General features: G+C 44.8%; 1 protein-coding gene and 1 pseudogene across 2 annotated transcripts in view; both read left to right on the plus strand.

The window, feature by feature from the left end:
- The window catches only part of DNAJA3 (DnaJ heat shock protein family (Hsp40) member A3), a 30,898-nt gene that overhangs the window by 5,237 nt on the left and 8,590 nt on the right, over window positions 1-17,071 (plus strand). For both annotated transcript variants that reach the window (XM_019660342.1, XM_019660341.1), the window contains exons 2-9: window positions 598-731; window positions 3,955-4,038; window positions 4,788-4,988; window positions 6,381-6,533; window positions 12,567-12,714; window positions 13,764-13,828; window positions 15,494-15,622; window positions 16,145-16,260. In XM_019660342.1, coding sequence (XP_019515887.1) covers window positions 598-731; window positions 3,955-4,038; window positions 4,788-4,988; window positions 6,381-6,533; window positions 12,567-12,714; window positions 13,764-13,828; window positions 15,494-15,622; window positions 16,145-16,260 — 1,030 coding nt within the window. The remainder of the gene's footprint in view (window positions 1-597; window positions 732-3,954; window positions 4,039-4,787; window positions 4,989-6,380; window positions 6,534-12,566; window positions 12,715-13,763; window positions 13,829-15,493; window positions 15,623-16,144; window positions 16,261-17,071) is intronic.
- LOC109392141 (coiled-coil domain-containing protein 115 pseudogene) lies at window positions 8,107-9,946 on the plus strand (annotated as a pseudogene).

Raw genomic sequence — 17,071 nt, forward strand, 5'->3', positions numbered from 1 at the left:
AGAGTTGTCACCTAGAGGGCTTGTTAAACAAGGCCCTACCCCACCTACAGAGTTTCTGATTTAGGTCTGGGCTGGGGTCTGAAAATTTGTATTTCCAACAAGCTGATGATGCTGCTGGTTCAGGGACCACACTGAGTACAACCCTATAAGCAGATACCCAAGGCTGCATTGTTGAGGGAAAAACAAGTGGAGTTGTTAAGCATTAAGTGAGATAAAACATACGAGAATACCTGGCACTTGGCAGGTGCTCAGGCAGTGTAATGGGAGCTAAGTCCCTTTTTATTATAATCATCTCCAGATGCAGCCCCCATCTGGGGTACGGTTCCTTTGGTGGTTAAATGAGGCTTCAGCGGTAGTGTAATCCAGCAGGATCAGCCTCCCCAGTTTTGTACTGACATTGTTTTATATTCTTGTACAGTAGCCTTAGCCTTGTTTGAAGTGCAGTGAGTTTGGTCTCCAGTGGGCTTGGAAGACAACAGGACCTAAAGCTTTGACCTATTTACTCCTTCACAGGTATAACCTGGCTGGTTGTTGACTTACTTTCCTTTTGGTGAGCATATTCCCAGAGTGATTTTTCTTTCCTTTTTTCTCTTTTAGGAATAAAAAGTTACCCTTTTGTTTGTACTGCCTCTTTCCACACGAGCGCCCCTTTGGCCAAAGAGGATTATTACCAGATATTAGGAGTGCCCCGAAATGCCAGCCAGAAAGAGATCAAGAAAGCCTATTACCAGGTCTGTATGGAAGCCAGATTTTAGAGACAAGATTTGTAGAAGGAATGCTATCACTCTCGTCTGATCCTGATCAATGCAATGTATATGCCTATATGTCGAGGATACAGATAGCTGACAGCATAGAATGATATGATAAAGACAACCTTTGCTGGACTGTGTTTTCTCAGTGCATGATGCTGTGCTGGTTAATGCTTCAGAAAAAAAGGGAGAGTCAGAACCAGAGATTTAAAAAAATCTTTTTCCGCTGGTATTTTTGTACTTGAATTTATTCTGCACCTTCTGAATCAGTAGGCATGCTGATTTTAAGTTTTAGGTATCATTCTTTGCATTCAGATAAAAGTTTATGGACTTAGAATTATTTCTTGTATTAACTCAGAAGGTGTGAAATTCCCATCGTCATATCCCAGAATGTATTAGGGCTGTTTGGTATAGTGGCATGTGAGTTACCCAGACCAGTGGTGCCCAGAGTTTTGCTCAGATAACAAGATTAAAATTAAAAATGGGCACCAGTGTAGGATTGCCAGCTTTTGTAGATGTTAAAAATAATTAACAGTTTATTAATGTTGTTGGATAAAAGAAAGAGCATCTTAACACCATAAAAATAGGAAAGCCATAATATCAGAATAAAGGAGAGATCTTTAAATAAAATGTAAATTACATGCAAAAAATAAATTACCTTTATGAAAAATTTACAAGATTCTTGAATTTTTCTTTTTTTCCTTTTTTTTTTATGGGTGAGCAAAAACTTTGTCCAAGCCCAATATTTGTGAACCAAATGCTGATCAAGACCAGACCCAAGAGCTTGTTGCTTATTGCCTATTTCCTCCTCTTTTTAAAAAAAGTGTACAAACTTACTGGTTTTTAGTCTATTCAGAGTTGGGCAATCATCACTGCAATCAATTTTAGAACATTTTCACCTCAAAAAGAAACCCCATACTGTTAGCACTTAGGCCCCATTCTCTTCTCTCTTTGCAGTTGCTAACCTGCTTACTGTCTCTATGATTTGCCTACTCTAGACAGTTCATAGAAATGAAGTCATACAACATATGGCCTTTTGTGACTATTTTCTTTTACTTTAGGGTTTCTTTTTTTTTTTCTTTAGCTGAGCCATCCTGCCACCAGTTGGCAGCTCAGCGGCAACTCAGCTCAGGCGGGGCATCGAACTGCTGTTGCTCAGAGCTCACACTCTTGAGCGAGCTCTTAACCAACTGAGCCACTTGGCCGGCCCCGTCTTTTACTTTAGCATATGTTTTCAAGGTTCACCCATGTTGTAACATGTGTCAGTGCTTCATTCCTTTTAATGGTCAAATAATATTCTATTGCTTGGATATGCTACATTTTATTGATCCATTTGTCAGCTGATGGATATTTGGATTGTTTCCACGTTTTTGTTATGAGTAGTGCTGCTGTGAACATTCATGTATAAATCTTGTGTAGACCAATGTTTTCATTTCTCTTGGGTATATACATACACCTAGGAGTAGAATTGCTGGGTCAAATGATAACTTTGTGTTTAAACTTGGAGGATCTGCCAGATTATGTCAAAGGGGCTGCACCATTTTACATTCCCACCAGCAGTGTGTGAGGCTTCCAGTTTCTCTACATCGTGGCCAACACTTACCATTATCTATCTTTTTTATTCTAACCACCCTAGTGGGTGTGAAGTGATGTCTCTGTGGTTTTGATTTGCTTTTCCCTGCTGACTATTGGGCATTTTCCCATGTGATTATTGGCCGTTTGCTGTACATTTGTTAAGATTCTTTGCCCATTTTTTGAATTATGTTTTATTACTGGGTTGTAATAGAATGAGCAAAGGCATGGGGATAAGAACCAAAGATCCTGGCTTGGGAAGAGCGAATAGCATGTCTCTTCTTTTGAGCTGGAGGATGAGGTACCTGATGCAACGGTGGGAGAAGATTGAAAAGATGGAAGCTGGGGCCAAATTAATGGGGCATTTGAGGCTCTTAGCAAGTACTAAAGATTTAATTTAAGAGAGAGTAGGGATCTATTCAAGTTTTTAGTTGTGGAAATTTTTAAAGTAGCTTTTATGGAGCAGTTACTGGGGTCAGACCTTGATAAAAGCTTTGCACGTGTTACATTTGAACCTCATGGCAAGAGGTTTGCTGAGCTTATGACACACAACCAAGGCCATCCAGTCAATATGTGGCATACATGAGACTAAAACACAGGTTTTTCTGACTGTAAAAGTCCCTCTTTGCCTTGTGCTGATCTCATGAGTGTTTCAGCATGTCTTCTCTTGACGTTTGAGACCAGCCAATAGACATATCTTGCCTTGGCGTTGCAGCCAGCCTTGACTTTTAGCCCACTGTGATCTTCTAGCCGTGCTTGAGACACCCGCTCCACCCCTTTCAGGGCTTAGCATATAGCCTCTGACATGCCTCTGTATGCTGGCGTGGGGACCAGGATCTTCAGAAACAGATTGAGCAGCCAGCTTCTGGCAGTGACGGAGCCAGGCGGCCTCCCAAGTCACGATTAGCTTTAGGATTCTGTGCACCTCCTCGCCCTCACATACAGGATCTGTGGTAGTTCAGAGAGGGAAAGCTCAGTAGCCACAGCAGATACAGGGAACACCTGCAAAGCACACAGCCCTGCCTGCTCAGTGCAGCCTCAAGGCGACCTTCCAGTTAGAGCTGCTCAGCATGTCTGTGTGCTCTGGACAGCCGAGTGAGACTTTGTTTTGTTTTTAATATTTAAATGTATGTTTTGAATAGGTAATATATTCCTCTTGTTCGGAATTCAGAAAGTAAAAAGGAGTACTGTATATTAATGAAAGCCTTTGCCTTCTTATTCATTCACTTCTCTCCTGTAGCAATCAATTTTACCAGTTTGTTCTATGTCCTTCCAAAAATAATGTATACAGCAGATACACCTACTTATCTATTCAGTTGTTTTCCTCTCTTTTTACATAGATAATAGTGTACCAGATAACACTATTTTGCATTTTTCACAAAGGTGCCCAAGTTCTAAAGAATTAATTGTTATTTTTGGTAGAGATTTGTTGCGGTTGAAAAATGTATACATACCTCAGATTTGAAGAGATGGTTTATTTTAATGTCTTAAATCTTATTTTAAGAATTGCTGTTGTTTGTAAAGTTTTAGAGGAGGCAAGATTGCTCTAAAGGAGGCGAGATTGTGACTGATATTTGAGGTTCAGTTTTAGTAATCATCTTGTGTCATAATAATTGACGATTTCCTCCCATAGCTTGCCAAGAAATATCACCCAGACACGAATAAGGATGATCCCAAAGCCAAGGAGAAGTTCTCCCAGCTGGCAGAAGCCTATGAGGTAACACGACCCACCAGTGTGTACGGTCACTGTCATTCACCTGCATGTGTTCATCAGAGTGTGCTGCATAGGGCGACCTGACGTGTTATAAGGTCCAGCATGAAGGCTCTGTCCCACACCAGATCATCTCATTGAAGAAAAAAGTCTCCAAGTCCCCAAGTCTCACACTAGATCTAACTTGGAATCTCAATGCAAAACAGGACCCTATAATCCATAGTAACAGGGCTCCCAGGTCATTTGGACTTGTAGATGGGCCTGGTTACTCTTTGTTGGATTAATTCCGCACCCTTTGAACACCCGGCTCCTACTTAGGGCATCACTGGTGGGGATGGTGGGTCTTGTAAAAGTAGATGACCATCACTGCCCTGGAGGAATTTACAATGTAATCAAAGGAACGGAACATACATGCAACAACTGCTAAACAATCCCAGAGTTATTTAAAAGTGGACCTTCTTCCCACACTGACCATGTCGAAGGGGTTCAGGATATATAGGATATCCTATATCTGCTCTGTGTGTGTGCACATTCCTCCCCAAACATTTGAGAGTAAGTGGTAGACATTGTATCTTTGTATTCTTAAGTCGTTCTGTGTGTAGTTTTTAAGGACAAGAACATTACTTCCCATAACTACAGGACAATTGTCAAATCAGAACGTTTAATGTTGGTACAATACTGTTACCTGTACTTGCCTTCTGTGTCCCTGGGCCTCGGGAGCTGAGGGAGCGCCTGACTGCTGTCGCTCCCGGTAGGTGCTGAGTGATGAAGTGAAGAGGAAGCAGTATGACACCTACGGCTCTGCCGGCTTCGATCCCGGGGCCGGAGGCCCCAGGCAGAGCTACTGGAAGGGAGGCCCCACTGTTGACCCAGAGGAGCTCTTCAGGAAGATCTTTGGGGAGTTCTCATCATCTTCTTTTGGAGATTTCCAGAGTGTATTCAGCCAGCCTCAGGAGGTAAGCTCCTCTTTTTGAAAAACATTCAAATTTTAGCTGCTAAGTGGGATGCAAACAGATTTTATCAATTTCTGTTTCTCAAAGAAAAAGGCAAAGCAGCCATTTTGGTAGGAAATAATTCCAGTATTTGAAAAATCATATAGGTAATCATGTGTAGATCCGTTTTGACTTTAATCTTAAAATTGCTTAGCCAGGCAGCACTAGGCTCTCAGAGTTCATTATCAGGGTGGATTTTACCTAGAGCTCCATCCAGTAGGGAGACACTGAATCCTACCTCTTTCATATTTGTGTCCTAAAAAGACATTATCAGAGTTGAATAGAGAGGCGGAGCGTTTTATGATGTAAGATTGTGGACCATTTAAGCTGTTTGTAAGGACTGTGTATAAATATTATCTAGGAACAGTTTGTTGAAAAGTACGTTTTCACTTAAATTAAAACAAATATTACCTCTGAGAAACCCTGAGGAGTAGGGCAGAATCAGTAAAGTAAGTCCCACCCGTTCTTCCTTGGCAGAGTACAGGTAAGCAAAGCAGTTAAAAAGTAAAGTAACTGGGGGGAAGGGATGAATAGGCAGAGCACAGAGGATTTTTAGGGTGGTGAAAATACTCTGTATGATTTTATAATGATTGCATACATGTTTTTATGGATTTAGCCAGACCCAGAGAATGTACACCATCAGGAGTGAACCCTAGTGTTAACTGTGGGCTTTGGATGACTATGATGTGTCAGTGTAGGTTCATTCTTTTATGTATGTATGTATGTATGTATGTATGTATGTCTAGATTTTTTTTATTGGGGCGGGGGAACAGTTTTGGGGAAGGGGAACAGCCAAGTTGTTGTCCTTCAATCTTAGTTGTGGACAGCGCAGCTAGCTCAGCTCCAAGTCCAGTCGCCATCTGGCTGCCTGTTGGTAGCTTGCAGCCGCTTAGCTCAAGGTGCCATGTGCAATCTTAGTTGCGAGGGGGCGCAGCCCACCATCCCATGCGGGAGTCGAAAAGGCAACCTTGTTGTTAGGAGCATGTACTTTCACCAGCTGAGCCATCCTGCCAGCTCAGGCGCAGCTCACTGGCCCATGTGGAAATCCAGCTGGCAACCCTGTTGCTCAGAGCTCATGCGCTCTTAACCAACTGAGCCACTCAGCCAGCCCAGTGTACGTTCATTCTTGATTTAAAAATGTACCACTCTTGTGAATGATGATGATGGGAGAGGCTGTACCGGGGAGTGGGGGGGAAACAGGTGGTATGTGGGAAATTTCTGTATCTCTCAATTTTGTTAGAAACCAAAACTGCTCTAAAAACTAGTCTTTAAAAGTAAAGTAAGTAATTGCCAACCTCTGGCTAGCACCCTCCCTTACTTTAAGAAAGGTGACACGCCATCCCTTGATTTCTTCAGTACATCATGGACTTGACATTCAACCAAGCTGCCAAGGGTGTCAACAAGGAGTTCACCGTCAACATCACGGATACCTGTGAGCGCTGTGACGGCAAGGGGAACGAGCCCGGCACCAAGGTGCAGCACTGCCACTACTGCGGCGGCTCCGGCATGGTAAGACGAGCCGGGCCCCCGCCTGCCAGGGGACCCCAACCTCTAGCCCACCCACACTTCTCCCCACCATTCTTCTTTTCTGTGCTCTTGTGGGTACTTTTTTCAGCAGTATCTAGGGCTTTGAGAGTTCATAACTTGGTGGGACTTTTTTTATCTAGAACCTTCTGCAGTTTTCCAGGAGTGCTCTGTCTTGGTCAACAATACAGACAGAGCAAGGAAACTCTGCCGTCTTCTATAAAAATACACTTTGGGATAGTTTGGTAATTTGAAACCAACTAGGGGTAGTCTGGGGACACTTATGTTTTGCTTGAAGTGTAATCATTTATTCTTTTTCTTTTTTTTTTTAAAGATTTTATTGGGGAATTGGGGGAGGGGAACAAACAAGTTGCTGTTGTTTTTGTTCTTCAGTCTAGTTGTGGAGGACGTTGCTTCACTGGCCCATGTTGGTATTATCATTGCGCTCTTCCCGGGTGTGGCAGATCGGTCGCTGGCCTCTGGACGGCCACTCACGGCGGCTCTTGGCAGCTCACACCAGCTGCCAGCCACTCATGCTGGCTGCCAGCCACACACGGTAGGTTATGGCAGCCCACTGCAGCAGGGGCTGCAGCCTACGCCGTCGCCTCATGGCAGCCCAGCTCCAGGTCGAGCTGTTGTTCACCATCTTAGCTGTAGAGGGCAGTGTCACTGGCCCCCATGTGGGATCCGAACTGGGGCCCTGCTGCTCAGAGCTGGGGTCCCAAGCCAGCTCTTAACGCGCCACTCAGCCGGCCCCTATTTTTCTTTTTGGTAACTTTATGATATAATTCAAATTTATAGAACAGTATAAAAAACTGCCCTTATTTCTTTTTCTGTTTCACCAATTGTTAAGGTTTGTGCTGTTTGCTGTCATTTTTGGTGTGCTCATTCCCTTCTCCCCCTCCCTGTGTGTATTCTCTGTATGCACACACACACAAACATGCATACGCATGCACACAGACACACACGTATGCACATTCCTCTAACCATTTGAGAGTAAGTTGCAGACATTCTCTTTCTTTATTCCTACATACTTCAATGTGTGTTTTCTAAGAACAAAAACATTCTTTTATGTAACCACAGTACAGTGGTGAAAATCAGGAAATTGAATGTTGATACAATATAATCTGTACTTATTCAAAGTTATTCAGTTGTCCTTACAATGTCCTTTTTTCCCTTGGTACAGGATCCAATCTGGGATCTTACATAGTATTTGTTACATCGTTTGTCTCCTTTAATGTGGAACAGTTTCTCAGCCTTTCTTTTTCTTTTATGACCTTGACCTTTTTTAGGATTCTAAGCCAGCTCTTTATTAGAATTTCCTTTATTTGGGGTTCATACCTCAGAGATATAGTGCCCTTTTCAGTGGATAATTTTAAGAGTCATGAGGTGTCATTTTGTCCTGTTAGTGAGGATGTTACATTTGATAATGATCAGTTAGTTATGGTAGTGTCCACCAAGCTGCTGCTTATAGTTAGTTATCTTTCCCTTTTAAGTTAATAACGACGTTGCAGTGAACTTGTACTCCCCTAGAGGGCACTCTTGGAGAGGATGAGGATTTCTGGGGCTACTATTCTGTGAGTTGAGTTGCTGCCAACTTGTCACAGATATTTAGATATTTTTTATCAATTGTTCCCAGTTTCCTCTCTCTTCTAAGGTCCTTTATCCAAGGTCCTGAATTTTTGTGAATTTTTAAAAAACATTTCTGAAGAGAACATTGAAGTAAGATAGTAAAGCTAAAGTCTATTTCCCTCAAAACGTAATGTTTGAGACTGAGAAAAAAATATTTGCAGCACATTTGCTAAAGGATTAGTATCCCTACTATGTGAAGGGCTCCTTCAGAATAGTGAGAAAAAGACAACAGCTCTTTAGAAAAACTGGTCAAGATGAAAAGAAGAGGGAAATGAGGATATGCCTCTGGCTCCCCCTCCGGTTTGGCGTACAGAGACGAGCACAGTCCATGCTGACCAGCCTATGTGCCATGAGTGTTCACGTACCCTGGTGGTGGAAGTGGAGACCACCCTGGCTTTGGGGAATGGAAGCTGCAGTAGCTATTAAAACTTTACGTGTGCGAGACCAGAGCGTGACGGGCACATGGCGGCGCCGGACCTACGGGCCGAGCAGGACTCGCTGCTCCTGCAGCTGCTCCGGGACCTGGAGGAACTGGAGGCGAAGCGGGTGGCGCTGAACGCCCGGGTGGAGGAGGGCTGGCTCTCGCTCTCCAAAGCTCGCTACGCTATGGGTACCAAGTCGGTAGGGCCCCTACGGTATGCCTCTCGCATGGAGCCCCAGGTCTGCGTCTGTACCAGCGAGATGCAAAACGGTCTCCAGAAATTTCAGGTGGTTAGAGCCCGTGCCCAGACTCCAGAGGAGGTGGGGCCTTGCGAGGCAGTTCTGCGCAGTCGCAAGGGCCTCATCAGGACCCTCTGAACTGGTTTGGAATCCTGGTTCCCCGCAGTCGGCGGCAGGCCCTAGCCAGCTTCAGGAAGGGCCTGCAACTGGCTGCAGACATGGCCAGCCTTCAGATCCGCATCAGCTAAGGTCAAAGCCAGCTCCGGGGGCTCCAGGACACACTCAAACAGCTCGAGTCCGGAGTGGCCTGATCTGTGGCCAGAAGCACAGCTATTCTTTTATGTGGCTGCCTTGTCTAGGCTTTCTTCCTGCCCCTGCCTTCCCGCCCACCCCCCCACTCCCTACCCCCAGTTTCCCTCTGTAAAACATCTCTGCTACATGTTTCCAACTTTGTTAGGTGTGAAAGCTTAAAGAGGCAAACAGGGATGTTGAAAGTCACTACTGTGAAACCACTTCTAGTCCTGTGTTCTAGGACACACATGTAGGGCAGGTGCAAAGCTGTTAGGTTAGTTTACACTAGTGAACAACTAGAACAACCTCAGCATAAATTAGTATGGGTGACATACTGCACAGCTATGGCAGGAAGGACAAGAAGTAGGTGCTTCAGTTTCACTAGATCCTCAGAACTGATTTTGATGGAGGAAAAAAAATGCATGACTAACAGATCAGAAGAGAATGATTCTACATCAATAAAAAAACACAAACACCTATGTTGATGGGCAGCTCTTGGTAGGTTTTAAGCCAGAAAATAAAAAAAGATATGACCTAGATTTTCAAGTGAACTCTAGGAAGAGACCTTTCAGATTTTTAAAAACCTTTCAGATTTTTAAAAATTTTTCCAGGAGTGAGGCTGAACCTGTTGTAATTTGTTGAAGGGTCAATAATATTTCCTGTTCTGAGAACTCTGTGTCCTTGCTTCATTTTTCTACTGGGTTATTTATATTTTACCAGTTCCTAGGTGCTAATTTTTATACTTGGGGAAATTTGCTCCTTTGTTCATAATATGAGTGATGTAAATATTTTTTCCAGTTTGTCTTTTAACTTTGCTTATGGTGGTGTTTTAAAAACTTTTTAGATAAAACACATTACAGAACTGAATAGCATAATTAATAAAAGTGAAAGCTATAGTAACAAAAACAAACAAACAAACAAAAAACACACAAAAAAAGCTTTACATGTGTGGGGCCGGCCGAGTGGCTCAGCTGGTTAAGAGCTTGCTTGGGAGCACCAGCTCTGAGCAGCAGGGCTGTGGTTCAGATCCCACATTGAGGGCCAGTGACGTTCGCCCTCTACAGCTAAGATGATGAACAACAGCTAGACCTGGAGCTGGGCTGCTGTGAGTTGCTGGCGACGGCGTAGGCTGCAGCAGGGCTGCAGTGGGCTGCCGTGAGCTTCATGAGTGGCTGGCAGCCAGCGTGAGCAGCTGGTAGCCAGTATGAGCTCGTATGAGCTAGTGGGAGCCGCTGTGAGCCAACCAATGACCGGCGACCGATTGTCTCACCCGGGAAGAGCACAATGATCATACCAACATGGGCCAGTGAAGCGACGTCCTCCACAACTAGACTGAAGAACAAAACAGCAATTTGTCTACCTGTCTGTTCCCCTTCCCTGATTCGCCAACACTGTTCCCCCTTCCCCCAATTCCCCAATAAAATCTTTTTTAAAAAAAACACAAAACAACAACAACAACAAAAAACTTTACGTGTGTGTCTCTCTGTGGGATTGTGTCCTAAAGATCACATTTCTAAAACTGCACACGTAGAGGATGTCCCTTGCAGCCTGTGCGTAACATAATAATAGTAAAGCACTGGATAATCTCAGTGACCAACAGGAGTGAGTTGTCAGAAAACCTGTGGTGCATCCACATCATGGAAAACTACACTGATGGGAAATGTTTTCCGGGGTCATTAAATTGTAAAAACAAAACAAAAGCTGCAGAACCATGTGCATAGTATGTTACCTTGGTGTATTCACAACTTGTAATGCATGTAGATAGCTTGAAATATGTGTGTATAAAGTAGGATACACAAGAATATCACAATAGCTGTGCCTCCAAGGAAGGTTCCTGGAATAATTAGGGGTTAGAGATGGAGGAAGACACTTTAACTTTTCTCTGTACCTCCATTTTGTACTGTAGAATTTTGTACCATGCACACATATTAGCTTTTTCAAATAAATATAGCCTGCATATTTTTAATTTTAATTATTTGTTCCAGCAATTTCACCTTTGGGAATCTGTCTTACAAAAAATAAAGGTATCAGAACAGGAGAATATATGTGTAGAGATTTTTTTACTGCAGCACTGAAACATACTTATTAAAATGGAAAATGAAATCTGTATGTATTGGCCTGGAAGAATGTTCATGGTGTATCAGAAAGATAAGAAGGAAAGCAAGTTGCAGGGCAATATGTATAATATACTCTCTTTATAACATTTACACTTAAAAAAAATAAGACTTTTTTTTTATGGAGAGAGAGTGAGTTGTGGAAAGAATACCTCAAACTATGAACTTAGGGGCCGGCCGAGTGGCGCATTGGTTAAGAGCTGGCTTGGGACGCCAGAGGACCCCGGTTCGGATCCCACATAAGAGGGCCAGTGACACTGCCCTCTACAGCTAAGATGCTGAACAACAGCTCGACCTAGACCTGGGCTGCTGTGAGTGGGCTGCAGCCCCTGCTGCAGTGGGTTGCCATGGGCTACCATGTGTAGCCAGCAGCCGGCGACTCATCTGCCTCACTCGGGAAGAGCGCAATGATGGTGCCAACTTGGGCCAGTGAAGCAACGTCCTCCACAACTAGACTGAAGAACAAAACGACAGCAACTGTTCCCATCCCCCAATTCCCCAATAAAAATCTTAAAAAAAAAAAAACTATGAACTTAACAGAATCGGTTACCTTGGGAGTCAAGGTGGGGAGATTCATAACTTTTTTCTTTATATATCTCTGCCCTTTGATTTGCCACAACAGTGTATTTGATCATTTTTTAAAAATTCAAAGACGTTAGGTTAAATAAAATGTCAAATGAGGGAGGAGCTAATGGAGTGGCCACAAATCCTAAGGCTCTGCATCAGTGCCTGTGGAGGAGCTGCTGGTCTTACTGCTCCTGGGGGGAGAGAGGGGAGGGGAGGGGTGTGCAGTGGGAAGAGACCCTGGGGGATGAACTGGTAAGCTCAGCCCGCTCTTCCTTCTCATATGGCCCTAAGGGGACAGAGAGGCCTGTGCCCTTCCTCCCTTGGAGTGGGCAGTAACAAGCTCAGTGACCAGACTGGCAGCTTCAGACTGGGGAGTTGCATCCAATTGTCACTTGCTTCTTTATTTTCTTTTCCCAGCGATCACTTTTGTAATTAGAGGGGAAGTATTCTTTTTAAAATGTACTTGCTTAGCTCCCAGGGGGTTTCAGGAACTTGCATAGAGAGGCAGTATCTTACTTCTCAGTCTCATGTAATCAACTTGGTGATTTGGAATTCAGAAGTCAGTGGGTTCTATAAGGTCAGATTAACAGTTTGAGCCCATGCACCTGTGTTCTTGGGCAGCAAGTTTTCATGCAGATGCACACCCAACACATCTTTAATGAAATATTACTCTTGTGCACGTTGTAATCCCAGAGCATTGGCTGTCAGAATTTACCAGTGTATTTAAGGGTCCCATTTTTCTCCTTTTGATCAGGAAACCATTAACACAGGCCCTTTTGTGATGCGCTCCACGTGTCGGAGGTGTGGTGGCCGAGGCACCATCATCACGTCTCCCTGTGTGGTGTGCAGAGGGGCAGGACAAGCCAAGCAGAAGAAGAAAGTGGTGATTCCTGTGCCTGCCGGTGGGTTCTGGGCTCCTCCATGCACAGGGGGCTGAGAGGGGAGGCATTGTTTCCTTGTGATTTGGCTGTTGTAAAAGCTGTGGTTAAGGCCCCGGAGCCCCCAGCTAGAGGAAGAAGTGCAATCACCTTGCATTTTCCTCTTAGCACCACTTATCCTTAAAATCTGCACTTACATGTCACGATGGAGAGAAGGGACCTGACATGCCCGCTCTTCCCGTGCGTGGTGAAGGAGCGCCTCCATCACCTTCATTTTCAGTCCATTGAGGCCAGCATTGTCCCCACCGCCAGCCCAGTCTGCACCACCACCCCTCCTTCTGGACCCCGGGGCAACCTGTGACAACTCTCCCCAACCCGCTCTCTCCCTGTTGATCACGCCACTCTCCCTGTTGAAGACCCTTCTGTGACTTTTAAGGGCCGACAAATGGCCTCCTGTCTCAGCCCCTGCTGGCCTCTCCAGCCTCTCGTCTTAAAACCTTGCCCTTGTTGCCTGCCCTGCAGCCTTCCTGACTTTCATGTAACTCCAAGAACAGTCTTTTAGTGCGCCATTTCCTGTGTCTGAACCTCACCTTCGACCTTTCCAGCAGTTAACTGTTCTCCTTGAGCTCCCAACTCAAGTGCTGTCTCTTCCTAGGGAAGCCTTCTGGAATTGTCCCTCTTCCTAAGATATACCTTAGTCTGGAGTTGTGACCTCGTCCCTGTAAGAACATGGCTCCATTAGTAATGACACATTATTAATGTTGTTATTTGATTAATACCCATCTCCCCGCCTGGACTGTACACTCCCGGGGGGACTATGTGGCTTGGGCAGGAGGCAGGTGTTCAGTAAACTTGAATTAATGAAAAGGTGCCCTTGTTAGGTTATGAGTTATTGTATGGTGCACCTTTGAAAGTCGTACTTGTTGCCATGTTGGATAACTGTGGTGGTCCTTGTTAATAAAAAACAGGAATGAGCAAGGAATTCGGTGGGTTGTAAAAGGATCTAGGATAGACAATGCCTTGGGAGGTCCCCAAATAATCGTTTTCTTTTGACCTTTTGTTCTCACTCATAGGAGTCGAGGATGGCCAGACTGTGAGGATGCCTGTAGGAAAAAAGGAAATTTTTATCACGTTCAGGGTAGGTGCTCTGCTTGCACAGCCTCAGTGGGGGCCTTGCTCCCCTGGAAAGGGTAAGCTGAGGCTTCTCATGCACGGAGACAGGTGGGAGCTTCACGGGCACTTCTTGCCATCCGCATTTCCAAGGGGAGCAATTAAACATGTTGCCATCAAGCTTTTGTGGTAGGTGAGAAGAGAACAAAGCTGCCTCAAGATATTTACAAGTTGGAAGGCCAGCCGAGTGGCTCAGTTGGTTAAGAGCGCGCTCAAGAGTTTGAGCTCTGAGCAACAGCAGTTCGAGTCCCAGCCCAAGCTGAGCAGCTGCTGAGCTGCCAACAGGTAGCAGGATGGCTCAGCTAAAAAAAAGAAAAAAAGAAGATATTTACAAGTTGGAAACATAGGATACATAAGAATACAGAAAACATCTCCCTGTGTCTTTATTTGCCTATCAAATTGTTGGTAGGGACATCAAGTGCCAAATGTACAGTTTTACCTAGTATAGACAAGGGCAAACCTGGTTTTCTGAGACAAGGGAAACCTTAAAGAAGATAACTCCTTTATATATGCAGTTTCATTATATATACACCTGCGAAAAGCCCACGCAGGTGCAGCAGGCAGAAGGCACAAGGTGTGTGTGACAGCCTTGTCCATAGTAGCAAGACACTGGCAACAGTCTGCTGTCCTTGGAAAGGAGAATGGCCAGGTGAACTTGGCTGTGGTCGCAGAGGGACCGCAGAGCAGTCAGAAGGAAGAAACTGGACCACACGTGTAATGAGACTTCTCAGTTACAAAGACGAGGGAAAGAAAGGTTGCAGGAGGATGCAGGGAAGATCATCTATATAAAGTTTTAAACCACGCAACATGGTGTTTATATTATTTAGGGATGTTCAAATATATAGTAAAAGTAAAAAGATGCTTGTAGGAATGATAAATACTAAATTCAGCATAGTGGTTAACTCTGTAGAGGTGAGGAGGAGGCAAGGAGAGTTTACCCGCATTTGTAACATTTTATTTGTAGCGTTATATTATCTACTTTGCTGTTGATATGCATGTGAAATGTTTCATAATTTCAACAATCTGAAGGGTGAACCTTCTAGACTGAGAAAGCAAAGACAAAGGCAGCAAGCTGAAACCAATCGATGAGAAAAGTTTGGTAGAGAATTCAGATTCTATTTCCATCTAACCATAGAAGGGAAAATTGAGAGAGAAGACATCACTGGAAAGGAGGGGATGTCACTGCTCATAAAATCAAAATAATTCTAGTGCTGTCAGTCTGTCTTGAAGGTAGTTTGTGCTAAATGAACATTTGGAAAACTGTTTTTGCCTTTGTATACGCATTGTCTGTGTTCCTCTTTACTTTCTAGTAAAGTAAGATTTTTTTTTTTTAATGTTCAAAAAGCCAATTTTACTTTATTTCCCTTAACAATTGAATGGCTTGACCTGAGCCTCAGGAAATCTAGACGCTTCTGCATTGTAGTATAGAAATGAACTTGACATGTAACTCCTGGGGCTGGCAGAGTGCTCTGCTTTGGTGAAAGTACATTCTTTCCCTCAGTGGTGCACTCCAAGCATAGAAGCAGCCTGACAAGTGTCAGGCCCTGCGCTTGGGCTGCTGAGACTCAGGGCTGATGTCCAGTCTCCAGCAGGACCTCTCTGCATAATGCCCGTCTCTCATGCTTGGCCCTAGGTGGAGAAAAGCCCTGTGTTCCGGAGGGACGGCGCAGACATCCACTCTGACCTCTTTATTTCTATAGCTCAGGCAATTCTTGGGGGGACAGCCAGAGCTCAGGGCCTGTACGAGACAATCAATGTGACGGTAAGAGGGCCAGAATGTTTTTGCCACCCTTTTACTTCATTGCTTTTTTTTGCCCCTAAAATGGAAAATAGCTGACAAGTAGCTAGAACCTGTGAACAACCAGCATGTCGGGGGCTCGGGGGAGATGAGGTTTGGGGGAGGCCATTCCTTGGGTGTGAGTCACAAACCGTGGGCCTTGAGTGTGTCATCACCAGGAATGGCAATCCTGGGTCACATCCTCTACTGGGCCAGGGAGCAGCCCCAGCAACACACCCCTGTGTTGGCTTTGCCTCTTCCCAAGTCTGGCCCTCCATGCTCCCTCCCTCAGTTCACGTCCCCAAACCACCTGCCCCCACATCTTCATCACAGGGTCAGCTCAGGGTGGACCCCAGCTTAGCCACTTTCCATGTGGTTGTTGGCAGGTTCTGCCTAGAAACCCGAATGGGAGTCCTTTTCAAGGAGTAAGAGTATCTTCATGTAGTGAAATGTTTTCATTTGAGCAATGGAAAACCAAGGAAAACCATGGGTTTCCTTTTCTTATAGATCCCTCCTGGGATCCAGACAGACCAGAGGATTCGGATGAGTGGGAAAGGCATCCCCCGGATTAACAGTTACGGCTACGGAGATCACTACATTCATGTCAAGATAAGAGTTCCAAAGTAAGTGCCCACTGAGCCACAGAGAGGCCCCACACCTCTGCTCTTTCACCACTGAGCAGGGGCCAGTTGAGGGATTTTTACCTGCCAGTCCCTGTGCTGAGCATGGCAGCGTGGTGGCTCAGCACTGCCGGACTGCCTGTCCCCATGGTGGCTCTGCCGCTGGAAGCGCTGAGGCTTAAGCAGGGTACTTCTTCCTTTGAGTCAAGTGTGTCCTGCCCAAGTTCTCCATCTGCACAGTGGACATAATGAAAAAGGTTACCTTGACTTTGAGGATTGAATGACTAATACAGAGGGAACGCTTAGTGATTACTGCTGCTGTTGATTTTATTATTACTGCTCTCAGGGTGCTCACAGTCTGATGGGAGAGTCGGATCTATAACCAGATCATGGTACAGGCTGTGTGTCCTCTGGGAGGAAGGTCCCGGTAGAGGGCTGTGGACAACCAGACCAGGAGTACTGGGGCTGCTTGGGAGAACTGGGTTTCCAGCACTCCTTTTAATTATATAATTTCCTACACACACGCACACACGCACATGCGCGCACATACATGCACATAAACTTACAATGGCTTCCTTTCTCCCCCAGTAAATTATTTAGCATAGCCACAGTGACAGTTGTTTAAAACTGCTTGGGTATTTTAGGAGATTTTCTTTTTTTTTTTTATTGGGGAATTGGGAACAGTGCTGGGGAATTGGGGTAAGGGGAACAGACAAGTTGCTGGCCTTTTGTTCTTCAGTCTAGTTGTGGAAGACGTTGCTTCACTGGCCCAAGTTGGCACCATCATTGCGCTCTTCCCGGGCGAGGCAGATCA

This window comes from Hipposideros armiger, unplaced genomic scaffold (assembly GCF_001890085.2).
Source record: "Hipposideros armiger isolate ML-2016 unplaced genomic scaffold, ASM189008v1 scaffold_315, whole genome shotgun sequence".
NCBI classification, from domain to species: domain Eukaryota; kingdom Metazoa; phylum Chordata; class Mammalia; order Chiroptera; family Hipposideridae; genus Hipposideros; species Hipposideros armiger.